The sequence below is a fragment of the Phymastichus coffea genome, unplaced genomic scaffold, assembly GCF_024137745.1.
Source record: "Phymastichus coffea isolate CEN01 unplaced genomic scaffold, Cenicafe_Pcof_1.1 PCOF00044, whole genome shotgun sequence".
NCBI lineage: Eukaryota > Metazoa > Arthropoda > Insecta > Hymenoptera > Eulophidae > Phymastichus > Phymastichus coffea.
Window position 1 is genome coordinate 722,060 of NW_026706855.1, and position 10,104 is coordinate 732,163.

At 29.9% G+C, this 10,104-nt stretch overlaps 2 protein-coding genes across 5 annotated transcripts; both read right to left on the reverse strand.

Annotated features, from left to right (window-relative positions):
- Nucleotides 1-26: 26 nt before the first annotated feature.
- LOC131664509 (transmembrane protein 161B) lies at nt 27-3,182 on the reverse strand. Its single transcript, XM_058935669.1, has 11 exons — nt 2,899-3,182; nt 2,628-2,731; nt 2,298-2,553; nt 2,148-2,227; nt 1,850-2,065; nt 1,648-1,764; nt 1,435-1,575; nt 1,187-1,361; nt 1,018-1,114; nt 793-950; nt 27-719 (listed from the first exon to the last, which is right to left on the reverse strand). Exons 1-11 carry the CDS (start codon nt 2,899-2,901, stop codon nt 600-602), a joined length of 1,467 nt encoding a protein of 488 aa, XP_058791652.1. The 5' UTR covers nt 2,902-3,182; the 3' UTR covers nt 27-599.
- Nucleotides 3,183-5,334: 2,152 nt separating this feature from the next.
- Nucleotides 5,335-9,383, reverse strand: LOC131664470 (uncharacterized). Of its 4 annotated transcripts, XM_058935595.1 has the most exons (12): nt 9,247-9,368; nt 8,915-9,147; nt 8,766-8,828; nt 8,552-8,680; nt 8,337-8,471; nt 8,100-8,257; nt 7,720-7,785; nt 7,401-7,551; nt 7,144-7,332; nt 6,459-7,077; nt 6,085-6,361; nt 5,335-6,007 (listed from the first exon to the last, which is right to left on the reverse strand). In XM_058935595.1, exons 2-12 carry the CDS (start codon nt 9,020-9,022, stop codon nt 5,872-5,874), a joined length of 2,031 nt encoding a protein of 676 aa, XP_058791578.1. In that variant the 5' UTR covers nt 9,023-9,147; nt 9,247-9,368; the 3' UTR covers nt 5,335-5,871. The 4 variants fall into 4 exon arrangements, with proteins under 4 accessions (XP_058791578.1, XP_058791579.1, XP_058791577.1 ...); XM_058935596.1 differs by having other exon boundaries at nt 7,165-7,332; nt 8,915-9,383; XM_058935594.1 differs by having other exon boundaries at nt 8,915-9,383.
- Nucleotides 9,384-10,104: the final 721 nt, after the last annotated feature.

Genomic DNA, 10,104 nt, shown 5'->3' on the forward strand with positions numbered 1-10,104 from the left:
TCTATTTTTAGATAGTTGTTGAAATATTTTTATTTTTTCGGCCAAAAGGTGGCTCTTTATTTCGAATATTTTAAAAGTCTTATAGAATTGTCAGAAACATTTTTATTTTTAACGTGTTTGATGTATAGCGGTAACGTACAAATTGTGAAGCTAGTCAATTCACGAGTCTTTTTTCTGGTGTTGATTTATATAGAAAAGATTTTCTTTAACTTTTTTCTTTTTTTTTTTTAATCAAATATCATTAAATATACTGATTCGATAAAAAATATGATTATGTACAATGGCTATCCAAATGGAAATAGCGCTCGAAATCAAAGATCAATTATTAACAATTAATCAACAGTCTAACAATCAACCAATACAATGAATTATTATTGTGCACTTGAATTCTCAGTTGAATCTTTAGCAGTTGTCACGATATAGCGATTATCAGTTCTTTTGTGACTTATCTGTATTTCGGCTTTCACATACTCATTTTATAAAAACATTTCATGCCATACTGCTTTTTTTTGAATTTTTAACTTTTATCTTAATGTTTTCATTAACGACACACAAAATTTGTGAAATTTGAAAGAATCTCGACGGTTCTCAAAGAGGCATTAAATCTTTGCAAAATAGCTTTGATATAGCATGCCCATTGCCGTTGTTGCAAATAACGTGAAACAAGACCACCATGTTGCTAAACCGAAAACTCCTCTGAATACTTCGGTTGTAAATATCTAAAATAAACAAATTGAAATGTATAAGTAAAAAAGTAATGACTATTAATCTTTATTATAGACAAAACTTTACCTGTTTTATTGAACTCAAGGCTAAATGAAACTCTTGAGCAGTTTGTGCTACAGTTTTCTCTTCATCGTCCGAGAAAATTTTAGGTTCTGGTAATGCTTCTGGCGCTAAGCATTCTCCTGAATCAATATCTTTATAAAGAGCCTCCCACGAATATCCACCTAACAATTTTGTAGTATGTAAAAAAATAAATCTATCTTTTATTTATCGTTATTGTCTGTTACATACCTAATGTTTTTAACATAAATGTACAATATAAACAAATAATCAATGGCGCGATATATTGCAATGCCACGACGCAAAGGTAATAAAATACAGCTGCTATCTGAAAAATATAGAAAGAAATACTATTTTTGTTTGAAAGAATTGTTTTCGACAATTTTAAAGGAAAATTGACCTTTTTCTGAAATTCTTTGTTTGATATTCTACCAGCTTCTTTCTTCTGAGTTTCCAATCTTTGTTTAGCGAGATTCAAATAAGATTGTAGATAAATAGGCATTAAAACTAACTTTAAAGTAACAGCCACAATAATAGCAATTATTCTCATACTCTCAAAGGCATTTGGTGTCATTCTAAAAATTATATGGCAATTATAGTTTTAATGATGCTGTAAATCAAACAATAAAAACTACACTCTTTACTTACATTGGTTTTGTCATTCGAGAAAAAATTCTCACAGTAAGATAGTTACGACTGACTGGTGTTAACCATAAGCTTGCTAGGATAAGTGGAGAAACATAACTAAGATTAGCAAAAAGGAGAAGAAGTTTATTGTCCCTATAGTACCTAAAAACATTAATTAAGTTTATAAAATTTCGAAAGAAAAATTGCAGAAGTTTAAGAAAAATTATAATTTACTTCAAAGTATCCCAATGCATTTTTGATACTCGAAGTCCTGGAAATGTAAACAATGAGCCAATAAATCCACATGTTACAGCTAAGACCAATTTCACTATTAGTTTTGAAGCTGGCCCACTGAAAAAAAATCATTAGACATTATAAAAAAAATCTTTAATTTAATCAGTACAAAAAGGTAATCTAATAACCACGATCGATGTACCTTGATGAAAGTCCTTGATTTTTTAAAAATATAGAAGCAGAATGATTAAAACTTGCATATGCATTGTCTAAACCTAATTCAAGTGTATTCTCATCTATAATAAGAATTATCATTGCTGTCAAAAGAAAAACAAATCCAGTTACAATACATGTTGACCTTTCTCCAGTACTTTCTTCACCCTTGAAATATTGTATCCAAAGTATAATTAACACTTTACTAAAAATATGTTTGTTAAGAAATACATGAGAGCAGTGCCTGTAATAAATTTTTTATTGCAAATATTCTTTGAAAAGCATACAATGCAAATCCAATGACCAGGCAACACCAAAGCATACTCAAGTTGATTTCATCCTTGATTGGATACCAATTATTGTACACCTGTATAAATAAATATATAGTATCAGAAAACATACAAAGATATATCTGTAATAAAAAAATATATATATACCTCAGTGGAAGCATAGACAATTGCTCCATATATAGAAAAATCAAGCAACCATTGAAAATCAGAATAGTATTTTAAATGTATAACATCAAGAGCAGTGACAGGAGCAGACTCAAGCGTAATATCTAAATTTCTTGGAATCTGGAAAGTATCAGACACTTTACCATTTTCTGAGTGCTTTCCTTTTTTATGTTTTTCTTTGAAAAAACCAACAAGACTCCTCAATTCTTGATCTGTTGGATACAAATATCGGATTAATCTGCAACCAACAAATGGGTATATTTATTTCTAATAAAATTATCAATGAAAAAATTAATATATCAAAAAGATTACCCAGTAGAACACAAAATCCATTTTGCTACAGAAAAGTGTGAGCCTAATTTCTGAATTACACTGACCATAATCAGTGTAATAACCAATTGTGCTCCTAAAAGGGCCTGGAAAGTTAAATATAAATAGATCCAAGCTAGATCGAGGTTATGATTGATGTCATTAGTTAATTAGACATATAAAAGAAACTTTCCGTAAAGTAATGTACAGATTTAATATATCTAAAAAATACAGGATGAGAAGTGAATTAATAATAAAAGTAGTAAAAACTTACCATGTTTGACAGTGTACAATTCCTTACGTAAACAAATTATGCATTTGAAAAGTCATAAACCAATTCATGTCGTTGAACAACCACGGCAATCAGAAAGCCATTCATAAATAAAAGTGTCTAAGCCATATTTTTTCGAAGTGTAAGCATAATAGACTGATTGCGATGAGTGCTGAAGATGTACCAAGGGCGCACAAGTTTGACGTTGCTGCCTTTTATTAATAGATACATGTTCCAAAACTGGCCACCAGCTGACTGCCACCACACCGCACCGAAAAAAGGGCGCTCAGTCCCTGACACATTTGAGAGTCTACAATTCCTCGCAAGTAAACATTTACTGGATTCTTCATTACTTCATTTACGGAATACAAACATTTACTATATGACGAAGCAGATGCTTTATATGTTATACATCTTTACTTTTGAAAGTTTGAATAATAATAAAGGTAAAAGTTAAAAATAATATAATTTTTTGCCTATCTCCGCGAGGATTGAAATGTAAGAGAATTTAAAAAATGTAAAGGGAATATACATCCTTTTTGTAAAATATTTTGTTTTATAATGTAGATTAAAGATCTGGAAATACTATTTATTTCTAGTTGTTCAAGCTTTTAATTAACGGTGGGTAGTCACCATGATGGTTATCCGGCAGTGCGGGAAATACTTCTTGTCTCTCATCGTTCGATTCGCAAGCACAATCCTTCCCATCATCATTATAAGTTTAAAATTATATAAATGCCAGGTAGTATTGCACGTTATACAGAAAGTACGTCAAAAATATAAAAATCCACTTTATAAAAAAATTTTATACATTGTTTATTTTCATTCCAACAATTGCGCAAATGATAACCACACTTCTATTATAATAATTGTTCATATGAAATTGAATAAATTTAAAATAAAAAAATGGCAGATGATAACACATACAAAATAGAAAAAAACTGAAAAAATGCACTTAAGAAAAAAATTTAATAACTTTATTATTTTAGACTTCAAACATTCCTTAAAGAAAAAGGTATACTTGTATGATTATACTTATGCATAACAAATTTGAGCAAATTAATTTAGAATTTCAAGAATTCATTTCAGAGCAGAGTAAGAGTAGAATCAGTACAGATATTTTAGATAGGAATAAGTTATATGTATGTACATTATAGTTACAGTATACATGTACAATATCATTTACATCAATTTGGTCTATGCTTTGATATATGTAATTATCTAAGATTAATTTAATCTTTTTTTAAATTTGCGAAAATTGAATAATTTAGAAATTTTTTTATACAGAAATCACTGATTCAACTGCAAGAAATAAACTACAGAATAACAATTACAGCCTCAAATAATTTATCTATCAATAGATTTTACTGTACATAATAGTATTCATCTACATTACAAACAAGTCCTCAAATATAATTTATTTTAAATTGTACTTCCAAAGTTTATCTTATATATTTAATTTTGTTATTTAAACGACTTAGCATAATATTAATTCTGCATGAATATTTTTTCTAATTTACAAAATGTTCAATTCGATTTCAATTAATGCATAGAAGTGATTGCTATATTAATAAATGTTGTATATGATTTTATTACTTTTTTACCACTTTCTTCACAAGTTCATAACAGAGCTATATATTAATTTACTGAATTTATAGCACAACATTGAAAAATATATACAGTTAAAATGACTTAGTGTTCAACAAATAAACTTAATTTTCTATATTCTGGAATGTAAGCTAATTCGTAAAAGTTATATTTTTTACAAGGATTGTTGACCTTAGTTAAATGATTATTACATAATGGTTAGTACATAAGTATTATTAGCAAAAGAACATTCTATTGTTCAGAATTTGGAATTTGTCAAAATATTATTAGTTCATTAAAAATATTCACAAATATATAAATTTGGCAACTAGATATATTTTCAATTAATTGTTCTATCTAATGATTCTACATATTATTAATTCTTAGTACTGTTTATAAAAATTTATAATATATTAAACACTTTGTACTCCTGACTTTAACTTAATGTGTACATAATTTTAATACTTATTAATTTTCCACAATAAGATAATAAAAAGTAATTAAAAATCATATATTTGCAAAACATTGTTGAAGTAGTCCCATATGTATGATTTTGTAATAATGATACTTATGCTGCAGAATTAAATATTTTTCATATTCGTGAATGAAAATTTTGCATCATTTGGTAAAATATCACAAAAACTTTTACTGATAGTTGATAATCTACTTTTTAATTATTAAAATATGAATGCATTGATATTTTGATAATTTAGGTTTTAGTTAATAAAAGCTAAAACGAAATAATACTGTTTTTTATTAACTTTTGAAATGTTTATGAAATAAAGAATGAACAGATTTTGATTCTGCAATCTATTATTGAGGTATAAAAATTTATATTACTTTTATACTTATTATAAATAAAATTTAATCAGACATTTCATTTTTAACAAGTAGAATAAGAATATTAGGCTTTTATAAACTACAAATCATTCACAATACTTTTCAAAGTTCAACTTTTTACAAAACTCAAAGTTACTACTTTGTGATACTTTGTGTAATATAATAATTAAATAATAGCATATCACCTTATATAGCAAACCTTAAAATTGGCTACCAGGAATTCTAAGAATATTTACAATAAATTTGTAAATGAAAAAGTTTTTTTTATCTTATAAACAACATTTGCAACTAAAGCTTGATTTAAATCAAGATTTTATCGACATTTTCACTCAGTACCAACTAAATTTTTGTTAAAAACCAAATAAATAACACATTTCTTAAAAAATTTAACAATTAACAAATTATAATAAACCTTGATTTTGATGAAGAATCAGTAAATAGTTGAGTCAGAAATGTTTAAGAATATGCTACTGAATATCAGTTTGCAGTGAACTATAACCCAAGGAATTCTTACTAATTCTATTTTTGAACAACAATTTTAAATATAAGTTACTGTTGGTGTTGAAGTTGTTGCAACAATGGACAGACTTCGACTAGAGGTGTTCCCAGAATCTCTTGACATACTTGATTTATATCAGGTTCCATCATTAGGGAAGATATCTGATCTTCTGACAACATTTCAACACTTAAACAGAAATTTTTTATATCAAATCAAGTATAAATTTTAGATAGTAAAAAGTTTGAATTTTGAATGTGTTCTACCTGGTCATACTTTCACTATCTGAAGTTTCATCTTCAGCATTTAAATAATTTAATGTTTTTTCTAGAGGACTGGGAACCTTTTTACCTTTTATCTCTACCTTGTCTTTCTCAATTCTTTCTTCTTTTTCAATTTCCGCCAATTTAGATTCGCTAAATCGTCGTTCAGTTATATTTGAAATATTAAGCATCATCATTCCTTGACTAAGTAGTTCTTTAACACGTTCACTAGTTCCTGAATTCCATAATACATCTAAAGACTGTCTTCGACTAGAATTAGCTGATAGAAGAACAAATTATGTAATTAACTTTTCAAAAATTATAATTTCGTGAAATTTAATAATTTTATTTTTGAACAGGAAAATTAGCGTACTTACTAGAGCTTTCAGCACTAGCTTCACTACCTATAGAGTTACGTGATAGCCATGTAGCAATACAGCTATCTAATTTTCCCTTCCTTTTAAAAGAAGGACTCCTGGTAATTTGTGCCTTTTTTTCTTGACTCAAACTTATTTCATTTTTTTCAGTCATAGCAGGTAATGATTTTTGTGAAACCAGTTTCTTTCGTTTAACACATTCACTAGATTCATTGCCAGTTTGTGTGACTTCTGGACTCAAGTCTGTACCCAAAGGTTTATAAGGAATTGGATCCTCTTCATCAGAATAAGTATTTTTATTATAACAGCGCACTTCTTCTGGTGATTTGTTTAAATTAATTTCAGTCCATTCATCCCCATTTGGTATACCATTAGTTTCTTTGTTATTTTCAGGCAGATGAATTGTGACCTTCTTTTCTATTGGCGAAATAACTTTGGTAATATCTGGTAAAATTGATGTAGAAGCACTAATTTGATTTTGAACATTTGTGATATGTTTGGCATCAGTAGTGGCTATACTACGAGGTCTATCTCGTTTAATATACTTTCTAGGCTCTGTTGATGACATGTTTATGGTGCTTTTAGCAATGTACTCAGAAGTTAATGGATTATTCTCTCCCTTTAAAATCAACAGGATCAATTAAAATAGTTAAAATAAAAATCGCAATGATAAGTACTTTCTTACCACTGAAATAGTAGAGCTTACACTGTAATTCATTTTATCAGGAAGGCGTAAATATTCATCACTTGTGTAATCAGTACTGTCAGGTGACTCAGTAGTACTGGATCCAGTTGAATTTGACGGATTAGAAGATGTATTTTTTGATTCATCTACTTGCTTATTGCAATTATTTGTACCATCATACTTCCTAGTCTGAAAATAATTTATTTAATTTATTAAATTTATATTAACAAAAATTCAACGCAAATGATATAACTTACTCTATGAATTTCATCACTTATTCTTTCTAAATTCCGCAAAGCTTCTGCATAAGTCATTTTGGCATCAGAAACTGATTTTTCAAGTGCACTTACTCTTAATTTTTGTTCCTCTAGAACTTGGTTGAAATGGGCTTTCATTTCATAGTATGGCCTAGATAAAACAATCAAATCTTAAAACTTTATACTAGTTTATGCATTTAAGAATACATTATAGCTTGTTTTGGCACAATACTCAATAAAGATTATATATATTAAAAATATTCATGCAGATAGGTGAATTAGTGCTATAAAACTTAAAAATGAAATAGCTACTACTTACAACATCAGTAAGTTGTGCCTGTAGGCAATACTGTTTATCAGAAGCAAACTGCGGCGTGCACCCATACTGCCAAAATAAATAGTCAAAAAAACATAAATGCTCTCGTTAAAAACGAGAATGGAGTAACTCAATTAATTTTTGAAACAATAAAACTATAAAAAAACTTGCAAATTCGTCAAGTGGTCTGTGTATCTGTGATTTGAAATAAGCATAGAAATGCATACTCAACATACAATGTTCAAGAACTAAGTTACTTATCAAGTAACAACTAAGAATGCACATTGCCAAAAATAGAAAAAAGCATAATATATAAACATGCAGTAAAGAAAAGAATAAGAAGTACTTTCATCAAGGACTTATATATTAGATTTATATATTACCTAGACTTGGCAATTGTTCTTTTCAAGTCTCTCTGTAACCTTTGAACTTCATATTCAGTTTTATGATACAATGCAGTAGTTCGCCTGTGTTCCACTTCACAAATTGCCCTTTCATGTTCAGATTCATTTACTCTAGAGGTTGCATGATTCAACATTTCCTACAAAGAAAAAATTTCAAATAAATTTTTAAAAGTTAAGTAAAGATAATAATAAATATATACAACCAACAATACACACCTGCCAAGCATGATCAAAACATCTGCCTTCAGTTCTCAATCCTTCCTCAGCTAGGTAAACCATTTCTTTAGCAGCTGCGTGTTGGCTATTGGCTCTTTCAAATTTTATAGCAGCTTTTTGAGTTTCTGTTAAAGCCTGAGAACAGTTAGCATTTATTTGATTTAAAAATAATATTAATTATGATTAATTTAAATCAACTCAGTAATATTTCTCACTTCTTTTGCTCTAAACCGAGCATCATAGTATGGTCGAGACTTTTCTATACAAGATCCTAACTTTTTGGATAAACTCTCAATTTTGTAAGTTGATTCACACAATAACTCTCTGAATGTGGCTCTTGCTTCCTGAAATTGGTGTCATCAAGTTTAATCATTAGTTTGCTCTGATGTAAAGTTTTGAACTAGCAACTATAAAAGTCTTTTAACTTACATCCAAGTCCACCTCAAGTTTGTTAATATCATCGGTAGCCGTGTTAAGTCGTTCCAGTTCAATCTAAAGATAAAAATAACGTGGGATAAAGAAATCGTTTGCCAATGTCATACGACCAGAATAAGTATAGGGTAACTGAAGGTTTATACTTGGACTCTTGGGTCGACAGCGTCGTCAAGGCGGTCGACATCGCCTGGAGCGCTGATGGTGGAGACATCAGGATGAGGAGGGAGGTCAGCTTGGTGGCTGTCGTTCATTGCGGCTGGGGCGAGCTCGGCTGCAGAGCTTTTGGCCCACGGCCGAGTGGAGCAGCTCTTCAAGTTGGCCACCCACGACGACGGGCGACGTTATTGCTTGCAAGCTCCCAGCAGCCTTAGCCAGCCTAGGTTGACGTGATTTCAGTCACTTTTTTCAAATACTATCGAAACGACTCGTCGACCTCCCTAATCCCTATTTACAGTCGCGAACACGCAAACACCACCTTTTCTTTCCCACGCATACCACCTGCCCAAGACAGAGTCGATGTAGGTAGATAAGTTGCATCGTCTGCTGTCGCGCGCGGCTGATACACGTCAGGTAGCCATATTAAATATTGTCCCTGCACTACTCTATTCGTTACATGAGAGTCATCCCGTATACATGTGTGTACGTATCAATTTTTCATCGCAAATGTGAAGAGAAGCGTGCAGTCGCGAGTGGCGCGCAGGTAATTCGCGGCAGAATTCAAATGTGAATTAGGTTAAGATCTGTCGTATTGTTATTGTTAAAACGCAGACCAATGTAGCAAAAAATCAGTAGAATAGGAGTTTTATAAAACAATCCGATTGCCGCTGATTGGTGAATAAATAAATAAGAAAAAGAAAGATATCAAGTAATGGGAATCATTTAGAATTAGTTATAAAATAAAAATCTCCAAAAACATAAAAAGAAAATAATATGATTTAAAGCACTTTTTCGTACGATACATACGAATAACCATTGCGAACGCCATGGATGTAAATGAAAATAACGAAAGCAAAAAAGGTATGAATGTTATAAGTTACTTCATATTGAAGTATCTAAGAAAACCATAAGTAAAAAAACCTGATTTATCTATAAAACTATCGTGGAAATGTTTTATTGTCTATTTAAAAAATAGAAGGAAGGTAAGAAAGGCCATAATAATAATGGCAAAAGGTTTCATTCCATCATACATTGTATTTTTAATACTAAAAACCTGCCGAAAAAAATGGAGTGGCGTTTAAATTATCTAGTGCCCAATCGGCATTCAGCTCATTATTGTTGAGCTAAAATTCTAGAGTGTACATACAATTCTACAGTTCTTCGGGAAACACTACTC

Coding starts and splice junctions, on each gene's coding strand:
- LOC131664470 (XM_058935594.1), bottom strand. CDS start 9,022: ATGAACGACAGCCACCAAGCTGACCTCCCTCCTCATCCTGATGTCTCC. Junction 7,552..7,719: donor AGGCACAACTTACTGATGTT/GTAAGTAGTAGC, acceptor TGTTTTATCTAG/GCCATACTATGAAATGAAAG. Junction 7,078..7,143: donor TAAGCTCTACTATTTCAGTG/GTAAGAAAGTAC, acceptor TTGATTTTAAAG/GGAGAGAATAATCCATTAAC.
- LOC131664509 (XM_058935669.1), bottom strand. Junction 2,066..2,147: donor CTGGTCATTGGATTTGCATT/GTATGCTTTTCA, acceptor ACATATTTTTAG/TAAAGTGTTAATTATACTTT. Junction 1,115..1,186: donor ACAAAGAATTTCAGAAAAAG/GTCAATTTTCCT, acceptor TATATTTTTCAG/ATAGCAGCTGTATTTTATTA.